The 25,233-nt window shown below is 42.5% G+C and overlaps 1 protein-coding gene across 1 annotated transcript; it reads right to left on the bottom strand.

Moving 5' to 3' along the window:
- Nucleotides 1–186: 186 nt before the first annotated feature.
- On the bottom strand, nt 187–24,603 carry LOC138665415 (oocyte zinc finger protein XlCOF29-like). The gene is made up of 6 exons (XM_069752873.1): nt 24,524–24,603; nt 17,580–17,908; nt 13,047–13,147; nt 11,060–11,236; nt 10,875–10,950; nt 187–3,822 (listed from the first exon to the last, which is right to left on the bottom strand). The coding sequence occupies exons 2-6, from the start codon at nt 17,905–17,907 to the stop codon at nt 2,801–2,803; spliced, it is 1,704 nt and encodes a 567-aa protein (XP_069608974.1). The 5' UTR covers nt 17,908; nt 24,524–24,603; the 3' UTR covers nt 187–2,800.
- Nucleotides 24,604–25,233: the final 630 nt, after the last annotated feature.

Below are 25,233 nucleotides of genomic sequence, written 5' to 3'. Positions count from 1 at the left end.
CCGCTTGAAGCTCATCAAGAGAATGCCAAGAGTGTGCAAAGCAGTCATCAAAGCAAAAGGTGGCTACCTTGAAGAACCTAGAATATAACACATATTTTCAGTTTCACACTTTTTTGTTAAGTATATAATTCCACATGTGTTAATTCATAGTTTTGATGCCTTCAGTGTGAATGTACAATTTTCATAGTCATGAAAATACAGAAAAATTTTTAAATGAGAAGGTGTGTCCAAACTTTTGGTCTGTACTGTATGGGGTATCAGCGTACTCAGGACAAATTGGACAACAACTTTTGCGGTCCAATTGTCCTGCTACCCTTGGGAAAATAAAAATTTGGGGGCTAAAAATCATTTTTGTGGGAAAAAAATTATTTTTTATTTTCACGGCTCTGCATTATAAACTTTAGTGAAACAAACAAAGTTCTCACATCACATCTAGATAAGTTCCTTGGGTGGTCTAGTTTCCAATATGGGGTCACTTGTGGGGGGTTTCTACTGTTTAGGCACATCTGTGGCTCTGCAAACGCAACATGACGCCCGCAGACCATTCCATCAAAGTCTGCATTCCATATCACCACTTCTTCCCTTTTGAGCCCCGACGTGTGCCCAAACAGTAGTTTTCTCCCACATATGGGGTATCCGCATACTCAGGACAAATTGGACAACAACTTTTGGGGTCCAATTTCTCCTGTTACCCTTGGGAAAATAGAAAACTGGGGGCTAAAAATCATTTTTTTGTAAAAAAAAGATTTTTTATTTTCACGGCTCTGTGTTATAAACTTTAGTGAAACAATTGGGGGTTCAAAGTGCACACCACACATCTAGATAAGTTCCTTAGGTGGTCTACTTTCCAAAATGGTGTCACTTGTGGGGGGTTTCCACTGTTTAGGCACATCAGGGGTTCTCCAGACGCGACATGGCATCCTATCTCAATTCCAGCCAATTTTGCATTGAAAAGTCAAACGGCACTCCTTCTCCTCCGAGCTCTGCCATGTGCCCAAACAGTGGTTTACCCCCACATATGGGGTATCGGAGTACTCAGGATAAATTGTACAACAACTTTCTGTTACCCTTGGTAAAGCAAAACAAATTGGATCTGAAGTAAAATTTTTTGTGAAAAAAGATAAATGTTCATTTTTTTTTTTTTTTTACATTCCAAAAATTCCTGTGAAGCACCTGAAGGGTTAATAAACTTCTTAAATGTGGTTTTGAGCACCTTGAGGTGTGCAGTTTTTAGAATTGTGTCACTTTTTGATATTTTCTATCATATAGACCCCTCAAAGTGACTTCAAATGTGATGTGGTCCCTAAAAAAAATGGTGTTGTAAAAATGAGAAATTGCTGGTCAACTTTTAATCCTTATAACTCCCTAACAAAAAAAATGGGTTCCAAAATTGTGCTGATGCAAAGTAGACATGTGCAAAATGTTACCTAATAAGTATTTTGTGTGACGTACAGTATCTCTGTGATTTAAGGGCATGAAAATTCAAAGTTGGAAATATGCGAAATGTTTGTCAAATTTCCGTTTTTTTTCACAAATAAACGCAGGTAATATCAAAGAAATTTTACCACTATCATGAAGTACAATATGTCATGAGAAAACAATCTCAGAATCACCAGGATCCGTTGAAGTGTTCCAGAGTTATAACCTCATAAAGGGACAGTGGTCAGAATTGTAAAAATTGGCCCGGTCGCAAACCACCCTCGGGGGTAAAGGGGTTAATCCATGACTCCAGATGCATACAGCGTTTACTCAAATGTAATTTGCATCTCATTTCTCTTTCTGAAGTTTTCTCTGAAGACATCAGTGTCGTCATAGCTCCTTTATGATAAGGCAATACTCTGACATAATAGAGATGAATCTGTACGAAACAATAGATGAATAGTTTGCTCTTAGATGGTAGAACAATAGAGGACACCTTTATCTTACTGTTACCCCCACAACAGACCCCAAGGAATTATAATTTACAAAGTGGGAGGCTGTGAATAAAGAGAATTTTCAGTCTTAGTTGAAGGCACTCTTTAATAATAGAGGAGTGCCTGCGGGAATAAGAGAAGCAATATGGTGTTATCCAGAGAACAGTATTATTACACTGGAATACAGTGATTTTGGGGCCAATGATGTCTGAATGGTTTTATGGTGCGGATTAAGGATATGACTTATGTTGTGCCAGATTGGCTCCAGTTTCTGAGAGATTTTCAATAGTTAATTAAGGTAGAATTCTGGCATCAAAAAGTCGCTTTTATAGCACTGTAAGCCTACTAATTGGAATACAAAATAATTCTATGGTATATTTCATTACCTAAGACACTGCATTATGTTGATACATGTCCATCGTCTCAAAAACTAGAATCAATTCATCAAACGTAATGGGAATATTGAATTCAGCACCCTCAAAATACCCTAAAACATAAAAAAAAACTTGGCCCCTGAAAAAAAAAGTTTTTTTTGTAGACCTGTGTTATCTTTAGTAATATTTCACTTGGCAAATATTCGGCTAGCACAAGCTTATTTGATAGGTACTGAAATAAAACAAATGTGTATTTAACGAATAATTCCAACAAGCATCACTTACATTTTTGGCTTCAGCAGATTATACTGTATTCTCTCCCCTCTCTTTCTCAGCTATGTGTAGGATAAGAAACGACAACCACCGGAGGACTAGGTTTTTGTCCGCAAGTAATGGCCAATGATAAAGTAATATTGGCAGGACCTTAACCAGTCCACCAGTACACAAAATAAAGGATGAAGTTTAACTTTACAGCCTTGACGTTAAAAAGGGGGGCGGACACCAGATAACTTTTCACACTACAGATTTAGTGTCTTCCTTGTGAATCCTTGCATGTGATATCACGTGGGACCGGCACCTAAAGGATTTTCCGCAGACTGAACAAGAGAAGGGCCTCTCATCTGTATGTATGCGCTCATGTGTTTTAAGTTGTGACAACTGTCTAAACGATTTGCCACAAACAGTACACGAGAAAGGATTTTCTCCAGTGTGACTCCGCCGGTGTGTGATAAGAGCTGAAGTGCACAGAAAACATTTCCCACATTCAGGACAAATGCTCTTCTGAAATGTTTTATGGATTGTCTGATGTGTCTGAAGATCTATCTTGGTGGTGAAGTGTTTCTGACATCCAACACATTGATAGATCTTTATTGCATCATTAGGAGAGCAGGTCACAGGATTTATGGTTTTATGTTGCTGGGTGGGATTTACAGTAACGATATTATCTTCTTGCATGTCAACATCATCCTTGAGAAACTCTTCAGTGGAAGTATTGTCATCTTTAATACGAACCAGTCTGTATTCAATCTCACCATCTGGGTCATGAACTTTTTCCTTTGAAAGAGCCTTATGATGTCCATATTTACATGAGATTGATTTATTTGGTTTTGGTAGTAGCGGATTTGATGGTCGCTTCTCAACATAAGATTCATCTACTGCTTGTCTATGACAAATAGGTGCAAAAGCACCGTTATTCGATTTGTTGCTTTTGTCACGCAAGGCTTCTTCCTGAACAGGAGCGGATGAATCTTGTTGCCTATGATCAGTAAATTCACAGTCATCCTTGTTTATGGGCGTTTCCTCATCACATGATGGTGGTTCCTCCTTAACTAGAGTACATGTAATATCAGTGTTTGTAAGTTCTTCTTCCTCCTCTTCTTCTTGTGAGATGAATTCATCCTTATCATGTGTTGATATATATGAATGATGGCCATCAGAAGTATAAATTGAGGTGTTCATGAGAGTTCCTTCTTCATATAGCATGGATTCTTCTTTGCTGTCAGACGTATATATAACAAGGCCATGCTCTTTTATATCTGCAGAAAGGAAAATACTGTAATCATAACCATCAAATGATTGAAACAAGTTTTTTTTTTTTTTTAGAAGTTACTGCAACAGTTATTTAGTACGGTAGTTAAGATCAGAGAAAAGAGCCGATTTTTCTTCTTATAGAAAAAGTGCCACTCTTGTCTATATATGTAAACTAGCTCTCTCACAGAAGGAAGACACTAACTAAGAAGTACTATCTAAGAGAGATCGCTACCCAATAAGTCAATGCCCAAACCTTTAAATGAGCCTTGGCATCATGGTCATGGTTTCTTTCGCTCTGTAAAAGAGCAAAATTGTATCCCTTTTTCCCATGGAGCAAAGACTGCGAGACTCCATACTTAGCCGGTCTCTTGATGGAGACCCTGAATTGCCCTCATGTTGACTCTCATTTATGGGGTGTGCTTGATATTGAAGCTTCACGCCAATCAATTCAAAGGAGGACAACTGCAAGAACATGTAAGTCCATTAACCAGAGTGATATTTCTTGAAGCTGAAAATCAGACTGTTTTTTACATACTTGGGTAACCTAAAGGCCCCTTCACATTTAGCGACGCTGCAGCGATACCGACAACGATCCGGATCGCTGCAGCGTCGCTGTTTGGTCGCTGGAGAGCTGTCACACAGACCGCTCTCCAGCGACCAACGATGCCGGTAACCAGGGTAAACATCGGGTTACTAAGCGCAGGACCGCGCTTAGTAACCCGATGTTTACCCTGGTTACCATGCTAAAAGTAAAAAAAAAACAAACAGTACATACTTACCTACAGCCGTCTGTCCTCCAGCGCTGCGCTCTGCTTCTCTGCTCTCCTCCTGTACTGTCTGGGAGCCGGAAAGCAGAGCGGTGACGTCACCGCTCTGCTTTCCGGCTCACAGCCAGTACAGGAGGAGAGCAGAGCGCAGCGCTGGAGGACAGACAGCTGTAGGTAAGTATGTACTGTTTGTTTTTTTTTACTTTTAGGATGGTAACCAGGGTAAACATCGGGTTACTAAGCGCGGCCCTGCGCTTAGTTACCCGATGTTTACCCTGGTTACCAGTGAAGACATCGCTGGATCGGTGTCACACACGCCGATCCAGCGATGTCTCCAGGGAGTCCAGCGACGAAATAAAGTTCTGGACTTTATTCAGCGACCAACGATCTCCCAGCAGGGGCCTGATCGTTGGTCGCTGTCACACATAACGATTTCATTAACGATATCGTTGCTACGTCACAAATAGCAACGATATCGTTAACAATATCGTTATGTGTGAAGGTACCTTAACTCAAGAAGGCATAAAGTAATGAAAATAATATAACTGTAGACAAAGACGAGGACTGTACATCCAAAAATTATACATTGATCCACTGTGGCTAAACAAATTTTGCAAGAGCAAACATGAGGTCCTTAAGGTACCTTCACACTAAACGACGCTGCAGCGATCCAGACAACGATCCGGATCGCTGCAGCGTCGCTGTTTGGTCGCTGGAAAGCTGTCACACAGACAGCTCTCCAGCGACCAACGATGCCGGTAACCAGGGTAAACATCGGGTTACTAAACGCAGGGCCGCGCTTAGTAACCCGATGTTTACCCTGGTTACCATCCTAAAAGTAAAAAAAACAAATGCTTCATACTTACTTTCCGCTGTCTGTCCCCGGCGCTCTGCTTCTCTGTACTGGCTGTGAGCACAGCGGCCGGAAAGCAGAGCGGTGACGTCACCGCTCTGCTTTCCGGCCGCTGTGCTCACAGTGAGTGCAGGAAAGCACAGCGCCGAGGACAGACAGCGGAAGGTAAGTATGAAGCGTTTGTTTTTTTTACTTTTAGGATGGTAACCAGGGTAAACATCGGGTTACTAAGCGCGGCCCTGCGCTTAGTAACCCGATGTTTACCTTGATTACCAGCGAAGACATCGCTGAATCGGCGTCACACACGCCGATTCAGCGATGTCAGCGGGAGAGCCAGCGACCAAATAAAGTTCTGGCCTTCTAGCTCCGACCAGCGATCTCACAGCAGGATCCTGATCGCTGCTGCTTGTCAAACTGAACGATATCGCTAGCCAGGACGCTGCAACGTCACGGATCGCTAGCGATATCGTTTAGTGTGAAGGTACCTTAAGTTAACATATTGATTAGAATGAATAAAGTTCACTGCCTTGTTACAGGAAAATGCTCGGTGGGTCCCCAACCTGACAGGAGTACCGTCGCATGGCGACCACTGCCACCATGACACTGCACCAAGACAGGTAGTAATCCAGGTTCCCCACAGCACCCATGTCGACAGGCAAAGACAACCCCACAGATACTACAGCAACAATAGGCACCATTCAGCACCAACACCAAGTGAACAGATCTAAGGGTACCGTCTCACAGTGGCACTTTTGTCGCTACGACGGTACGATCCGTGACGTTCCAGCGATATCCATACGATATCGCTGTGTCTGACACGCAGCAGCGATCAGGGATCCTGCTGAGAATCGTACGTCGTAGCAGATCGTTTGGAACTTTCTTTCGTCGCTGGATCTCCCGCTGTCATCGCTGGATCGGTGTGTGTGACACCGATCCAGCGATGCGTTCGCTTGTAACCAGGGTAAACATCGGGTTACTAAGCGCAGGGCCGCGCTTAGAAACCCGATGTTTATCCTGGTTACCATAGTAAATGTAAAAAAAAACCAAACAGTACATACTTACATTACGGTGTCCGTCAGGTCCCTTGCCGTCTGCTTGCCGCACTGACTGACGGCCGTAAAGTGAAAGCAGAGCACAACGGTGACGTCACCGCTGTGCTGTGCTTTCACTTTACGGCCGGCAGTCAGTCAGTGCGGGAAGCAGACGGCAAGGGACAGACACCGGAATGTAAGTATGTAGTGTTTGTTTTTTTTTACGCTGGTAACCAGGGTAAACATTGGGTTACTAAGCGCGGCCCTGCGCTTAGTAACCCGATGTTTACCCTGGTTACCCGGGGACTCGGCATCGTTGGTCGCTGGAGAGCTGTCTGTGTGACAGCTCTCCAGCGACCACACAACGACTTACCAACGATCACGGCCAGGTCGTATCGCTGGTCGTGATCATTGGTAAATCGTATAGTGTAACGGTACCCTAAGAAAAAACAAAACAAACATACAACCTTTTATGTGGTCTCAAAAAGAAAAAGCCAAGAGCAAAATCGGTGGACTTGTGCAAGGAGACATCCACTGTGCACCTGGGTTGCTCCCCCTCTTTATGCAGTGTCATGGTGATGATGGCTTTGCTACGCCTGTCTTGTTAGGGACTGAGGCTCGCCATGAGGTTGCAGTGGGCTTTATACATTTTGATCAAAATTTTAATATTATATCTGTGTATAATATTGCAGTCCATGTCTTTTTCTAAAGTTATGATAACAATGAAGGAAACCTGCTATTGAGTCAAGAACTTGGGCTACACGAGTGTTAGAAGCAGAAGCATATGTAAAGGCTCTGAATCTGCCACATAAAAAGGCTTTGATGCAGGGTCCTGTGTTCACATAAAAAGTATACTTGGCATACTTGACCGTAGAGTATTACTTTTAAGTAAATTGCAAAAGTTCAATTCTCTTTAACCTTCAATGGGAATGTGAAAATCAATATTGCTATTGTGATTTATTTTTGAATGCCTTTACATGCGGTGGTGTGTACATGAAACACATCCACTGCTTTGGGCCACCATCCCCCAATAACAAAGCATAATGTAAGCAGCTGTAGCACAGATATAAAGTTAGCCATTCATGCGCAATAGCCATCACATGAGCATTAAGCCAACAGCCGTCACTCCCACATACACCTGAACAGATATAGGTAGGTTTTCATGGCTAGCTTAGGTTCACGGAGGGCTTAAGCTTATCTAGGGCACACAATACAGTCCAAAAGAAATGATTTATCAGCTACATCAAGGAAATTATGTTGATTTATACTTTCTAAAAATATATTTCCTTGGGAAAATAATGTCAAAGGATGGGGAATAAACTATAATATGGAAAATCTGACTGTAGTCTACCGAGGTGTTCACAATTGTAATATCAGTCTGGGTGCGCACCATGGCATAAAGGAGGACACACTTTAAGACAGGACATAAAAAACACAGTAAAAAGTCACAAGTATGTCCTCTTGTAAAGGCCAAGATTCAAACTTATTTTTAAATGTGGTGCAATGATTCATAAAATTAAAGCAAATGGAAACCTTCAATTAGTCTGTCGGCCACTTTATGATAAATATTGCATGGAACCATGTATTCAACAAGTGACATACACTACACACCTATAAATATGAATTAAAAGGCATGTACACTGTGTGCAGAATTATTAGGCAAGTTGTATTTTGATCACATGATACTTTTTATACATGTTGTCCTACTCCAAGCTGTACAGGCTTGAGCGCCAACTACCAATTAAGTAAATCAGGTGATGTGCATCTCTGTAATGAGGAGGGATATTGTCTAATGACATCAAAACCCTATATAAGATGTGCTTAATTATTAGGTAACTTCCTTTCCTTTGGCAAAATGGGTCAGAAGAGAGATTTGACGGGCTCTGAAAAGTCCAAAATTGTGAGATGTCTTGCAGAGGGATGCAGCAGTCTTGAAATTGCCAAACTTTTGAAGCGTGATCACCGAACAATCAAGCGTTTCATGGCAAATAGCCAACAGGGTCGCAAGAAGCATGTTGGGCAAAAAAGGCGCAAAATAACTGCCCATGAATTGAGGAAAATCAAGAGTCAAGATGCCAGTTGCCACCAGTTTTGCCATATTTTAGAGCTGCAACGTTACTGGAGTAACAAAAAGCACAAGGTGTGTGATACTCAGGGACATGGCCAAGGTAAGGAAGGCTGAAAACAACCACCTTTGAACAAGAAACATAAGATAAAACGTCAAGACTGGGCCAAGAAATATCTTAAGACTGACTTTTCAAAGGTTTTATGGACTGATGAAATGAGAGTGACTCTTAATGGGCCAGATGGATGGGACAGAGGCTGGTAAGTAAAGGGCAGAGAGCTCCACTCCGACTCAGGCGCCAACAAGGTGGAGGTGGGGTACTGGTATGGGCTAGTATAATCAAAGATGAACTTGTGGGACCTTTTCGGGTTGAGGATGGAGTGAAGCTCAACTCCCAGACCTACTGCCAGTTTCTGGAAGACTACTCCTTCAAGCAGTGGTACAGGAAGAAGTCGGTATTCTTCAAGAAAAACATGATTTTCATGCAGGACAAGGCTCCATCACATGCCTCCAACTACTCCACAGCGTGGCTGGCAAGTAAAGGTCTCAAAGAAGAAAAAATAATGACATGGCCCCCTTGTTCACCTGATCTGAACCCCATAGAGCAGGGGTCCCCAACTCCAGTCCTCAAGGCCCACCAACAGGTCATGTTTTCAGGATTTCCTTTGCATTGCACAGGTGATGCAATTATTACCTGGGCAAGACTAAGGAAATCCTGAAAACATGACATGTTGGTGGGCCTTGAGGACTGGAGTTGGGGACCCCTGCCATAGAGAACCTGTGGTCCCTCATAAAATGTGAGATCTACAGGGAGGGAAAACAGTACACCTCTCGGAACAGTGTCTGGGAGGCTGTGGTGGCTGCTGCAAGCAATGTTGATCGTAAACAGATCAAGCAACTAACAGAATCTATGGATGGAAGGCTGTTGAGTGTTATCAAAGAGAGAATTTTAGTCTAGGAAGAGGTTTCACATGTACCCATTCAGATGGAGACGTTTATTCTCAGCGAGGAAAGGCAAGTGTAGGACCTGGTATAAGAGAGATGCCGTAAAGGGGCTACCAGGTACACATAAAATTGGCCATTTTTATGCGCTAAACGCTCTCATTTTTCATATTTCTAGTGCAGTAATGCAGTTCAAATTTCGCATTTCAAGTTTGCATGTTCTAGCGCTGCAGTGTGCTGCCTTATTTATTTAACTATATACGAGTTGGCGACTCTAGGTTCAGCACCTGTTCACACTTAGTCTATGTTTGGATGTGCCGGTCAGGTTTTTGAAATGTATTCTTTAGCCTTCTGATCGTGCACTCCGCCTCCTAGCCACAGGTGTTTTAATTACAGCAGGTCCAATACCCCTCCACAGAGAGAGAGAATTTTAGTCTAGGAAGAGGTTTCACATGTACCCATTCAGATGGAGACGTTTATTCTCAGCGAGGAAAGGCAAGTGTAGGACCTGGTATAAGAGAGATGCCGTAAAGGGGCTACCAGGTACACATAAAATTGGCCATTTTTATGCGCTAAACGCTCTCATTTTTCATATTTCTAGTGCAGTAATGCAATTCAAATTTCGCATTTCAAGTTTGCATGTTCTAGCGCTGCAGTGTGCTGCCTTATTTATTTAATCATAAAGAAAGGTCGCTATACTGTATTGGTCACCAATTTTTTGGGGTTTTTGCATGTCAGAAATGTGTATTTCTAAATTTTGTGCAGTGATATTGGTTTACCTGGCGAAAAAAAACCAAGTGAGATGGGATTGTATTTGGTTTTTATTAAGTTGCCTAATAATTCTACACAGTAATATTTACCTGCACAAACAGATATCCTCCTAAGATAGCCAAATCTAAAAAAAAAAAAACACTCCAACTTCCTAAAATATTAAGCTTTGATATTTGAGTCTTTTGGGTTGATTGAGAACATAGTTGTTGATCAATAATAAAAATAATCGTCTAAAATACAACTTGCCTAATAATTCTGCACACAGTGTAGCTATGGATGGAATTTTTCAGGGGAATCTTGTCCATCAGAGAGGCGAGTAATCTCTGGCTGCTGAACAGAAGGCTCAAGAATATCTTACCTTGTGGGATTCCCATTGCAGCTTATGATTAGCCAGGGTGGTGTGGCATCATCATTGCGGCGTGATGGACAGATGATGTCACACCAGCCAGGCTAATCAAAAAGCCACATTGGGGATTCTGGAATGTAAGAGATTTGCTGAGCGTCCGTCCAGCGGTCACAGAGCACTGACCTGGGCCAGAGACCTGCAGATCGATCCGCCCAATGCTACTAATAATATATAATGGGCAAGGCTTCTCACACGTCAGAGGTTATATGCAATAATTCTTACCGTGTGATCTAAATGACTGCTCATTACTCAACATGTCCGCATAAAAGTCATGGTGTCCTTCTAAATAGTCTCCCTCCTAGAAAAACAAGGATGGTACAATGTTACCAGAACCTATGAACCAGCCATCGTTCAGACATTGCCAATGATGCCAAGGTATAATGCCCCAGCATTCCCTGTTGTGTTACCTCTCCATTCAGCAGCTGGATGATCTTGTAGGCGAGTTCTAGAATCTGTCGATCATTGGTTTCATCATTGCTCTGGCAGGGAGGAGGTGGTGTCATTGCTGTTGGGGTTTGGGGCCTATCTAATTCTCCCAATTCCATCATTTTTGTCCGTTTACGAGACTTCACCACTTTGTAATCCTTGGTAGGAAGAATGAAAACATTATCACCAACTAAGTCCAACATTTTTCACACTGGGCCAGCCCACCTTACATTGTAAATGTATTCAGAAAATAACAGTAAACCTTAACCCCTTTCTGACCTTGGACGGGATAGTACGTCCAAGGTCAGATCCCCTGCTTTGATGCAGGGCTCTGCGGTGAGCCCACACCAAAGCCGGGACATCTCAGCTGTTTTGAACAGCACGGTGGCGCAGTGGTTAGCACAGCAGCCTTGCAGCGCTGGGGTCCTGGGTTCTAATCCCACCCAGGACAACATCTGCAAAGAGTTTGTATGTTCTCTCCGTGTTTGCGTGGGTTTCCTCCGGGCACTCTGGTTTCCTCCCACATTCCAAAGACATACTGATAGGGATTCTAGATTGTGAGCCCCATCAGGGACAGTGATGATAATGTGTGCCAAACTGTAAAGCGCTGCGGAATATAAAATGCGCTATATAAAAATAAAGATTATTATTTATTATTTATTAACAGCTGACATGTGCCCATAATAGGCGCGGGCAGAATCGCGATCTGCCCGCACCCATTAACTAGTTAAATGCCGCTGTCAAATGCAGACAGCGGCATTTAACTACCGCTTCCGGCCGGGCAGCCGGAAATGACGTCATCGCCGACCCCCGTCACATGATCGGGGGTCGGCGATGCGTCTCCATTGTAACCATAGAGGTCCTTGAGACCTCTATGGTTACTGATCGCCGGTGGCTGTGAGCGCCACCCTGCACACCTGCATTTCTGCTACATAGCAGCGATCAGCAGATCACTGCTATGTAGCAGAGGCGATCGAGTTGTGCCTGCTTCTAGCCTCCCATGGAGGCTATTGAAGCATGGCAAAAGTTAAAAAAAAAGTTGAAAAAAATGTTAAAAAAATAAAAAAAATATAAAAGTTTAAATCACCCCCCTTTCGCTCCAATCAAAATAAATCAATAAAAAAAATATCAAATCTACACATATTTGGTATCGCCGCGCTCAGAATCGCCCGATCTATCACCTAAAAAAAAGCATTAACCTGATCGCTAAACAGCGTAGCGGGAAAAAAATTCGAAACACCAGAATTACGTTTATTTTGGTCGCCGTGACATTGCATTAAAATGCAATAACGGGCGACCAAAAAACATATCTGCACCGAAATGCAATCATTAACAACGTCATCTCGGCACGCAAAAAATAAGCCCTCAACCGACCCCAGATCACGAAAAATGGAGACGCTACGAGTATCGGAAAATGGCGCAATTTTTTTTTTTTAGCAAAGTTTGGAACTTTTTTTCACCACTTAGATAAAAAATAACCTAGTCATGTTAGGTGTCTACGAACTCGTAATGACCTGGAGAATCATAATGTCAAGTCAGTTTTAGCATTTAGTGAACCTAGCAAAAAAGCCAAAACAAAAAACAAGTGTGGGACTGCACTTTTTTGGCAATTTCACCGCACTTGGAATTTTTTTCCCGTTTTCTAGTACACGACATGCTAAAACCAATGATGTTGTTCAAAAGTACAACTCGTCCCGCAAAAAATAAGCCCTCACATGGCCAAATTGACGGAAAAATAAAAAAGTTATGGCTCTGGGAAGGAGGGGAGTGAAAAACGAACACGGAAAAACGAAAAATCCCACGGTCATGAAGGGGGTTAAAATTAGAAAAGTTAATTCTATACAATTGTGGGTGAGGTTACTAGTGGATTTCAAAAGAACCCAACCAAATACAGAGAAAGCAAGACCTCCTGATTTATTATTATTAGCGATAAAAGTACAATGTGATGTCATTCCCAGTTTCCCTCACCTCTCCAGTCAGCAGGTAAATGATCTCCAGGGTGATATTTAGTAGCCTCTGGGTCATTCGGCTTCGGATCTTCTTTGTACTCTTGGGGCGAGAAGGACGTTCTACAAAATGAATGGTGTAGTTAGGTCACACTCAATATGGTAACCCTTTTGTTGCCAGTAGGTTTTTTCTTTTTACATTTTGCGCCTCTAGGAGCCAGGGCAATTTTCAGCAGACCCCTGGCTGTCACAGCGTCCCATTGGCCCGCTGCCATCACAGACGTCAGAGGGCATTTAGAATAGCATATGATGTATCATTGTGTTATATGTCAGTAAGGGATTAGAAAGCAGCTATTATAAGAAAATAACCTATTTAAATCAGGTTTTTGTGTTAAATGTATATATTTATGTAAATGATTTTTAGACTAATTTCCTATTGTTTCTAGGAACAACACATCAATATCATGGACCCTGACCCTATCTTTTCTATTTACATGTGCAATAAACATGTACAATGGTCATTGTGAAGGGAGAGGGGGGCAGGGTCAGCTGTGACATCACGTATTGTGATTTATGGATATTGTGCCATTAGCTGTTACCTGACATTATAATTCTGCCTCTTAGGCCCCCTTCACAAGTCAGGTTTTCCACTAGGTGTGGTGAGTTTTCACACCGATTGGAGGCACTCACGACCATTATAATCTATGGGACTGCGTACATATCTGTCTGTTCATGTGACCCACACGTGGACATGTCCATTTTTTTCCGGCAGCCAAGATGTCAATACATCTCGCACAAGTGAACACGGATGACAAAATGTGAGATCCATGCACACCATCCATGTGACACCTTCTGGAATAGAAATGACAGAGGTTTAAGTGTTAGATGTGCAAAATATAGATGGACAGCTGTGAGATATATAATTGGTGGACTGCGTGTGAAGTTTACTGTACTTCTATTTAGTTAATAAATACAAAAATGATGCGAGGTCCCCCTATTTTTCATGACCAGCAAAGGTAAAGCAGATTGAGTAGAATTAATTTATGTCTATTGGTTTGACCCTCCACAACAGTCACGATCTGTCATGTGCCCCCTTGGCAAAATTAGCTGCCCTCCTCGGTTATAGCTTGTCTTACTGATTGGGAGTACGGCATGGCTCATAAATGAAGCAGTGGCATCTGGCTTTGAGGGCAAATTTTGCTGGACTGGTATTCGTTCACAGTATCACAATTTGCAGAGCCCCTGAGGTACCAATATACAAGAAACCTCCCAGAAGTGACCGCATTTTGAAAACTACAGTCTGATGGAGTTCATCTATGTAGATAGTGGACATTCTACCCCACAAATGTTTCACAGATTTCTTTATCACTTGGCTGTACAAATGAAGAATAGTGTTTGTTAAAATATTATATAGATTTAGCTGAAAACTTTTTTCCTACAAAAGATAATAAGAAAAAAAATTTAACCGGTGATTACTCAATTTCTCCCAAGATCGGCAGTACCCTTCACGTGCCTGTACACTACTATTTGTGTATATGTGAAGGTGTAATGTGTATACGTGCATAAAACTGCACACATGATCGGTAAATGTATTAGTATAAGTGTGTATTGTGCATATGCGTGTGTATTTATGTACAATCTTAAATGCCAAATATCCAAGATTTTGCAGGTTCCTGAAAAAAATGGAAACCTCCAGGACGTCTTGAAAAGTTTAAGTACAGATACAGTTGTGGCCAAAAGTATTGACACCTCTGCAATTCTATCAGATAATACTGTTTCTTCCTGAAAATGATTGCAATGACAAATTCTTTGGTATTATTATCTTCATTTAATTTGTCTTTAATGATAAAACACAAAAGAGAATGAAGCAAAAAGCAAAACATTGATCATTTCACACAAAACTCCAAAAAATGGGCCAGACAAAAGTATTGGCACCCTCAGCCTAATACTTGGTTGCCCCAGCAGACACAGGAACATTCAGGTCTTTGGAGATGGACTTGTAGCCTTGAGATTGCTCATGCTTCCTCACAATTTGGTTTCTCAAGTCCTCAGACAGTTCTTTGGTCTTCTTTATTTTCTCCATGCTCAATGTGGTACACACAAGGACACAGGACAGAGGTTGAGTCAACTTTAATCCATGTCAACTGGCTGCAAGTGTGATTTAGTTATTGCCAACACCTGTTAGGTGCCACAGGTAAGTTACAGGTGCTGTTAATTACACAAATTATAGAAGCATCACATGATTTTTCGAACAGTGCCAATACTTTTGTCCACCCCCTTTTTTATGTTTGGTGTGGAATTATATCCAATTTGGCTTTAGGACAATTCTTTTTGTGTTTTTTCATTTAAGACAAATTAAATGAAGATAATAATACCAAAGAATTTGTGTTAGCAATCATTTTCAGGAAGAAACTGAGTATTATCTGACAGAATTGCAGGGGTGTCAATACTTTTGGCCACAACTGTAGATGAAAATCAATTTTACTCTAACTTGACTAAAAAAAATCTGCATTTGCCAAAATATGGATATTTTCTAATTAGCTTCTATGATAAATGAATTTCCCATGAAAATGTACACAAAATTAAATTTTGCTTGATCTGCTCATCTCTACTTTAAAGCTTTGTCAAAGCCTACAATACTTCCTGATGGTTTCTTGTGTGTGAGATTCTCGTGCTCCATCATCAGACAGATCACCAGCGGCCAATTGCATCATTATCCGTGGCAGGAAAAAAAAAAAGGCACAGAAGCTCTGTATGGGACAAGAACTCAACTGATTTCTGCAGCAGACACCCACTCATATGTGTCAGGCAAGGGTGGCCATGTTTGGTAGGGGACTGGTACACTACATGAATGAAGGAAACATCAGAGGGAGAGGTGGAATCATGTCTATGGAGGAGCCGTAACCCAGTTGACTACTGAGTGGGCTAGCAACTTCTTAAAGGGAACCTGTCACCTGAATTTGTCGGGCCCTTTTTTCGGTCCGATGGGCGGTGTTTTCGGGTCTTTTATTCACCCCTTCCTTTCCCGCTGGCCGCACGCTGGCTGCAATATTGTCTTGAAGTTGATTCGCTTTCCTCCGTAGAACACACGTGCACAAGGCAATCCTGCCTTGCGCACGCGCAGTAAGCCAAAAAGCATTAGTGTGCATGCGCCGGCGCACTATGTCCCGGAAGTAATTCGCTGTGTTCCGGAACATAGTGCGCCGACGCATGCGCACTAATGCTTTTCGGCTTTGCCCGCAGTTGGGCAAAGCATACCGCGTGTGTGCAAGGCAAGATTGCCTTGCGCACGCATGTTCTACGGAGGAAAGCGAATCAACTTCAAGACAATATTGCGGCCAGCGGGAAAGGAAGGGGTGAATAAAAGACCCAAAAACACCGCCCATCGGTCCAAAAAAAGGGCCTGCCAAATTCAGGTGACAGGTTCCCTTTAACACAGGAGAACAACTATGTTACTAACAATTGATTGTAATGGCTGTGTGGTTTTGCTGTAGTTTTCCTGCAAAATCAAGCCTCTGTATAAGGCTATATTCATCCTTAAAGGGAATCTGTCACCCAAAAATTTGCATATAAGCTGTGGCCACCGGCATCAGGGGCTTATCTACAGCATTCTGTAATGCTGTAGATAAGCCCCCGATGTATCATGAAAGATGAGAAAAAGAGGCTAGATTATACTCACACAGGGGCGGTCCTGGTTCGGGTCCCATGGGCTTCGCGGTCCGGTCCGGGGCTTCCCTTCTTCATGCGATGACATTCTCTTCTTTTCTTCCTGCTGCGGCTCCTGCGCAGGCTTACTGATTTGCCCTGTTGAGGGCAGAGAAAAGTACTGCAGTGCACAGGTGCTGGGCCTCTCTGACCTTTCCCGGCACCTGCGCACTGCAGTACTTTGCTCTGCCCTCAACAGGGCAAATCAGTAAGCCTGCACAGGAGCCACAGCAGGAAGAAAAGAAGAGAATGTTATTACATGAAGATGGGAGGCAGCGGACCCGCACCGCAAAACCCATCGGACCCGAACCGGGACCACCCCTGGGTGAGTATAATATAACCTGTTTTTCTCATCTTTCAGAGTACATTGGGGGCTAATCTATAGCATTACAGAATGCTGTAGATAAGCCCCTGATGCCAGTGGCCGCAGCTTATATGCGAATTTTGGGGTGACAGATTCCCTTTAACACATTGCAGCCAAATTGTGTTTGTTATATTGTTTTGCCATTTTTTTCCCAAAGATATTGCAAAAATATTGCTGTCCTACCATGCAGAAAAATTGCAACAAAGCCACCAGGTGTGAAAACAGCCCAACAGTCAATTAAAACATGCTGTGGCTGCATCAAGACCACCTGGCCTTACCCTTGAGAAGTGCATAAGACGGGGGCATCAAACTGAATATTTGCCCATTTGCAGGACAACCTCTGATGTAAGCTGCACATAATTTAAGAGGTTGAGAAACATGAAGAAATACCTCAAGCCAGACTAGAAAAATATTCTTCGTTCTACCCACCCCACTGCACCCCAATCCAGTCACTAAGTCGCTGGCCCAGAGACAAGCAGCAAATACCTTTTTTTTTCTGTATCTTCTTCACAGTTGTGTTTGCCTGTACAGTACAGTTAAAGATTGTTGGGAGAGCGCCCTTCTTGAGGCTCTTCCTCATTCCCTCGTTAGTATAGGATTCTGACGTAAAATGCTGAGAGCATATGCGAAATGCATCTGTCTTTTTCCCTTCAAATACTTTATCAGTAAAAGCATCAATGTCTCCAAAGTCTTGGCCTGTCTGCATTAGCCATGCCTTGATCATCTCCTTGCTCCTTGGGAAGGCATGGATCGTGATGTCCGGATTCTTCTTCTTCCAGCAGAAGGAACATCCTTTTACGATACAGGATGGCATTCTACATAAGTAAAGGGCAAGCACTCATTATTAGAGAAACAATGTAAGAGTTTTGCCAGCTCATCAGATAGACGGCTTCTGGGTCCCCAGGCATGGACTGCATTTTCCAGCAGTGCTTGCTTTCAAGAGAGAAAAATCAGAATAGAGCGAGCCAAACAGGATACAAGCCACTTAGCCTTTATTTACCCCATTCTGCTGAAACCAATTCTCGTTTTTGTGTTTTCCTCCCCTTTTCCTAGAGCCATACGTTTTTTAATACTTTGTCAATATGGCCATATCAGGGCTTGTTTTTTGTGGGATGAATTGTACTTTTGAATAACACCATTAACTTTACCACACAATGTGATGGAAAGTGGGAACAAAATTCCAAGTGTGGGGAAATCAGATCCCTTCCCACACCTCCCCCACATTTCCTTCATTTTCATTTTTTTTGGGCGGGAGGGAGTTAATATTTTTACATATAGCTGGTTAAAATGTCATGACAGCATGGTTCTCCGGGTTAGTACAATTATGGTGATATAAAACTTGTATTGTTATTTTTATTATTTTAGTAGTGAAAACAAAAGACATATTTGTAAAAAAAAAAGTAATGAAACATTTGCATTGTGTTGCTACTTTTCAAGAACGTAACTATTTATTTCTCAGTTGATTGAACAGTATGGGGGGGTTGTTTTTTCTGTGGCTAGGGTACATATAATGATTTGATCACTTTTCATTGCATTTTGTGAAGATGTGATGACTAAAAAAGGCAGTTACAGAAATTTCAACTTTACAGATTTACTGAATGGGTTAAATACGGTAGTTTAATATTTTGATAGATCTGATCATACAGAATATGTTTCTTTTATTAATAAGGGGGAAATGTGGCAATTCAAGTTGTTTTTTTTTTAGTTCTGTCAGCAACATTTAAGGAGATGTTTTCCAGTATACACAGAGCAAGTGATCAAAAGAAGGGACTACAAACAAAGTAAAATGAAAAGAAAAAAAAAGTTGTTGAAAATATTCAAAAAACAAAAAGTTTGAATCACCGCTCCTTCATGTTTACCAAGCAACTAATTCTGGAAAAATTAAACTCAAAAGACAATTTGCAATTTCTTTGCACTTGGAATTTTATTTCTGGTTGCAGTACATTGAATGAGAAAATGACTGTAGTCATTCCATACTACGAAAAGCAAGCCCTCATACAGCTTTGATAAAGGAAAAATAAAGTCATGGCTCATGAAAGAAGGCGAGGAAAAAATGAAAGCAGAAAAAGTAAAAACTGGCTGCAGAGTGAAGGGGTCAATTAAAGGATCGGGTGGCTCATCTTGTTCGTCTAGATCTACATTGATCTCACGCTCACTATTGCATTCATACAACTACCCCATTGTATTGTTATATAATGTGCTTTTTTTATTTTTTACAGTCTCAACAACTTGAAAACTTTCCATAGAGACAACTTCAGTATAACAATACGCACCAAAAATGGGGACACATTCATCAAGTGGCAATACTGATTGTTGGCCAGTAAAAAGACTTCCCACCCTCAGATCTTACATGTAAGCATGTTATATTAGCCTTGTTGTTAAGTCATGAAAGGAACATAGCTGCCACGTGTCTGTTCACTGACTGTATATGGTGTACACATGCTTCCCATGGTCAGCAGGGCTGTTGAGTCGGAGCCCATTTTGGTAGAGGAGGAGTCTGTGTCATGGAATTTGAGGAGTCGGAGGTTTGGCTTTCCGACTCTACAGCCCTGATGTTCAGCCCCATCATACTGGTCATCACCAGTTCAGCTCATAGGCCAGATTTGAGATCTCCTAATCGTTCCAGTAGAGGATGACATATGATAGACTGAAGTGCTTCCTTCTTATGGCCTTGCAATTTCTTCAATGCAAATTTTGTAAATGATTCAATACCAATCTCATAACATTTTTGGCACTTTGATTTAGCCCTACAAAAATTGATCTTTAGAGCCACGTGCTATAAACAACAATGTGCTACAAAGTCAAGAGCCTTCCAATGTGCAGAGGTGACGAACAGAAAGCATAGACATCCAGAGCAGCTCCCTGGAATCCAGCTGCATGTCAGAACATGACATGTGGACAGCATAGTACAACCCCTGGCAAAAATTATGGAATCACCGGCATTGGAGGATGTTCATTCAGTTGTTTAATTTTGTAGAAAAAAAAGCAGATCACAGACATTTCACAAAACTAAAGTTATTTCAAATGGCAACTTTCTGGCTTTAAGAAATACTAAAAGAAATCAAGAACAAAAAATGTGGTAGTCCGTAATGGTTACTTTTTTTTTAACCAAGCATAGGGTAAAAATTATGGAGTCACTCAATTATGAGGGAAAAATTATGGAATCATGAAAAACAAACAAAAAAACCACTCCAAAACATCACTAGTATTTTGTTGCACCACCTCTGGCTTTTATAACAGCTTGCAGTCTCTGAGGCATGGACTTAATGAGTGTTAAACAGGACTCTTCATCAGTCTGGCTCCAACTTTCTCTGATTGCTGTTGCCAGATCAGCTTTGCAGGTTGGAGCCTTGTCATGGACCATTTTATTCAACTTCCACCAAAGATTTTCAATTGGATTGCGATCCGGACTATTTGCAGGCCATGACATTGACCTTATGTGTCTTTTTTCAAGGAATGTTTCCACAGTTTTGGCTCTATGGCAGGATGCATTATCATCTTGAAAAATGATTTCATCATCCCCAAACATCCTTTCAATTGATGGGAAAAGTGTCCAAAATATCAACATAAACTTGTGCATTTATTGAAGATGTAATGACAGCCATCTCCCCAGTGCCTTTACCTGACATGCAGCCCCATATCATCAATGACCGTGGAAATTTGCATGTTCTCTTCAGGCAGTCATCTTTATAAATCTCATCGGAACGGCACCAAACAAAAGTTCCAGCATCATCACTTAGCCCAATGCAGATTCGCGATTCATCACTGAATATGACTTTCATCCAGTCATCCACAGTCCACGATTGATTTTTCTTAGCCCCTTGTAACCTTGTTTTTTTCTGTTTAGGTGTTAATAATGGCTTTTGTTTAGCTTTTCTCTATGTAAATCCCATTTCTTTAAGGCGGTTTCTTACAGTTCGGTCACAGACGTTGACTCCAGTTTCCACCTGTCATGGATCCCTTCTCCGTGGTGTCACTTATTCGTCATGTGCCTGCTCTCACATGTGACTTGGGGTTGTGCCTGCAAGGGTTAATCTATCTCCCCACTCTCAGTCCAGCATTCAACCTCTGTCCTATGCTGTAATGGGAGCATAAATCACACACCCACCCAGGCCACACACCCGCTCATACACGCTGCCACCGCTCATAGAATACACGGGTGATGAGTCCCGGAACTAATAATACTAATAATATCTATCACTCATAAGGCTCACACACCTTAGGCTATGGATTCTTTTAGAACATTCAAGGTTCAACTCGTTAAAGTTTTATACTTTAATAACAAAAGGTTCAATGCTTACAATAAGAAAAAGGTATAAAAATGATAAAAAGACATTCAACTTATGCAAAACAGTATAAAATAAAGAGGAGAAACTTACAGAAATTATCTAACTGGTAATTGCTTCTGCTCCCTGAGGGTAGGACGAATGTAGATTAGATCACACCAGCTTCTCAGGCTGCCCCCATCATGTGAACACAATTCTCTGTCTGCAGCCTAAATTTATAACTTTGGTCTGGAGGTCAGGGTTCTAGACCGGCCCCTCAGGTTAATATCATAATTGCTGGCTTTCTGATTGGCCACAGCCGCGCTACTAATGAATATATTATTTTTCTCTTGAGACACTTGTGAAAAGGTTCTCAGGAATAGATACCCTCAGGCCACAATTAACATCTCCCCTCCAAGACCTCGGAGGTGCCAAATGTTACCTTTATTCTTGGCCCTAGCTAGACCTCCTGGTGAGATATGGAGACACAATTTCTACTAGTCCCAAGGAAGTACCTATTAACACCTAGGTGCGACTTGCCTTCAGGACAGATGTTACATTATCACTAGTAACACATATAACCCTAGACATATGTCACGACACACATATAGATATATATACACATATTTCACCACACCACCCATTCGTTCCTCACTTGTTTTGTTGTGCATATCTGGTTTTGGAAACATATTGCATTTAAGTTTCCGGTCTTGACGCTTTGATGTCTTGGTCTACCAGCATGTTTGCCTTTAACAACCTTCCCATGTTGTTTGTATTTGGTTGATTTTAGACACAGCTGACTGTGGACAACCAACATCTTTTGCAACATTGTGTGATGATTTACCCTCTTTTAAGAGTTTGATAATCCTCACCTTTGTTTCAATTGACATCTCTCATGTTGGAGCCATGATTCATGTCAGTCCACTTGGTGCAACAGCTCTCCAAGGTGTGATCACTCCTTTTTAGATGCAGACTAACGAGCAGATCTAATTTGATGCAGGTGTTAGTTTTGGTTTTGAAAATTTACAGGGTGATTCCATATTTTTTTCCTCAGAATTGAGGGATTCCATTTTCCCCCTATGCTTGGTTAAAAAAAGTAACCATTACTGACTACCACATTTTTTGTTCTTGATTTCTTTTAGTGTTTCTTAAAGCCAGAAAGTTGCCATTTGAAATTACTTAAGTTTTGTGCCATGTCTGTGATCTGCTTTTTTTCTACAAAATTAAACAACTGAATGAACATCCTCCAAGGCTGGCGATTCCATAATTTTTGCCAGGGGTTGTAGTGACTTCTATCCTCTTGTGACCTCCTATTACAGGGAACCAAACTGATAATAGTGTCCTTGTACATGAACACCTGCACTGGAGCACAATGGCTGCAGTTCTCAGTTATTGGGTTGTACACAATAGCTAATATGATCTATAACTCAACCAATGGTTGTTACAGACGTCTGTGCAAGATCAGTCGGAGCACAGACCGGCTGTAGTTCTCCGAGCGTCTCTACTTTATATACGTCTATACGACTGACACTTGGATCAGGAGAGCCATGGCCAGCTGGTGAATTGCAGTCCGTGCTCAGACGTCTGAAGCAGCCATTGGTTGGGGGACCTTTTAAGCTCCAAAACAGCTGCTGGCACCTGTCACACACCAAAAGGACAAGCCTTTCTCTGCTACATGGATCTTGGCAGTGTAGCATTTCAGTAGACAAGAATGTGTCCGATATATCAGTTTCTAATGGCTCTAATTTAGGCAAGAATTTTGGCTTTAGTCCTAAATGAGACGTCCATGATTTCTCATATGGAAAAACAGACCTTTGTTCTTCAGTGTTTTGGATCGGTCATCATTGGTCTAAGTGTCAGGTCTTACTACCAGTGTTTTTTTCACTGATGGAAAAAAACTAAACTGCAAAGCCCTGGAATTAGGCACACTATAAAATTATAATAATAAGCTCATAGCTTCTCATAAAGAGGTTGTCCACAGCCTGGCAACCCCTTTTTTAAAAAAAAAAGTAGTGCGTCTTATAAAATAAAACCCCCGTATACTCGCCACCATTCCAGCGCCAGGTGTCACGTGACATTGTTATACCACGTGTGCCCAGTAACCAATCAGCGGCCACCAATGCCTGCTGCGCTCTCCCTACGTCCTTTTCTGTGATGTTCCTCCAAAGGCGTGAAGCTCGGATGCCTGCTCAGACAATGTAGACCAGGGCATCCACATCACCGGACTCATCCCACTAACAGCGGCCCTCCCATAGCCCTATCTATGGGAAAGGAAAAGTGTCATGGTGCTCAAATGCAGCAACAGCAACAAAATATTTGTTTTATTAGTATCTCCAGAGGGTCAAGGTGTTTTTGCCACTTTTGGATTTTTCACAACTGTACCGGTCAGCCGACTGGTGGCAGCGGTCACATGATATAAGTGTCCTGTGACTTGCGGGAGAAGCTGCAGCGGAGGTCTGGGAGGGGTTTTATTTTTCTTTCACTGTAGCAGTTAAAGGGGCGGTCCGGGCACAGGTATTTGATGACCTTTCTAGAGGATAGGTCAGTGATAGCAGATCGGTGGGGGTCTTACCCGATCAGCTGTATCATCTGGATGGCCACCGCCAGGTAGGGCGGCACAGCGCCCGTTCTTCGGCATAGAAGCTGTGCTGCAGTAGCCAATAACAGCCGGCAGTGCGCTCAGCGACTCTCATTCACGTTGTATGCATCAGAGAGAAAAAAACAAAAGCCGATTGGTGGGGTGCTGCATTTCGGTGCTGGTTGTTGGCCCCCAACTAATCTGCATTTAATGACATCCTGTAGATAGGTCAAATACCTAAGCCCCCAGACAATCCCTTTAAGAATGTGTTATCTGGTAGCAGAAACCCCCTTAATGTAGCAAACTGGGCCATGTCCATAAAGGGTTAAAGGCAATCTCTAAACAGGCAGTACTCTGCAGTTATAGTGAAGGCCCCGCTAACACCATGCACGGGCCAGTCACGTGTCCGTGGCCTTCACAATGACCACAGCTGATAAGCAGCGGCAGGATCTCTGTAAAGCCAACGCTACGTACTGTAGACGGTGAACAGCTCAGGCGGACTACATATCCCAGCACGCCTTGCGGCTGCAGAGCTCCTGACAACCACACGCATAAGGTTCTGTAAGGTGTCTGCACTCAGCCCTCACCTGTACACCAGAGCGCTACAGGCAGCGAACACAGAGACCGGGCGCCCCTCCACAGGCAGGAAGAAGCCTTCTTTGTATTCCTTACCACTTCCGGTTTTGCGTTCCAGGTTTTTGACCCTTCCTGCCCGTACTTCCGTTGAGCAATGTGCTGTGCGTTCCAGCCATCAGGTTGAGCGCTCCAAACCCTTTTTCCCCTTGCAGTTCCAATAATAACCACATGATGGCAACAACACGTTGCCTTATTCAGAAACATCAGCTGGGAGACGTAATACAAACAACAGCCATTAGGGGGCGGAAAAGTGATTTTCAATACATCGTACTGTTGGTATTTCTTCAGCGGGTAAAGCCTGGGGATATCCTCCCCATACCAAGGATTTGGAAGGTGGCTCCTTGGGTGAGGGGATATCCTCCCCATACCAAGGATTTGGAAGGTGGCTCCTTGGGTGCGGGGATATCCTCCCCATACCAAGGATTTGGAAGGTGGCTCCTTGGGTGCGGGGATATCCTCCCCATACCAAGGATTTGGAAGGTGGCTCCTTGGGTGCGGGGATATCCTCCCCATACCAAGGATTTGGAAGGTGGCTCCTTGGGTGCGGGGATATCCTCCCCATACCAAGGATTTGGAAGGTGGCTCCTTGGGTGCGGGGATATCCTCCCCATACCAAGGATTTGGAAGGTGGCTCCTTGGGTGCGGGGATATCCTCCCCATA

This window comes from Ranitomeya imitator, chromosome 2, assembly GCF_032444005.1.
Source record: "Ranitomeya imitator isolate aRanImi1 chromosome 2, aRanImi1.pri, whole genome shotgun sequence".
NCBI lineage: Eukaryota > Metazoa > Chordata > Amphibia > Anura > Dendrobatidae > Ranitomeya > Ranitomeya imitator.
The sequence above is the reverse complement of the archived record's forward strand: the minus strand, read 5'-3'. Positions and strand labels throughout refer to the sequence as shown.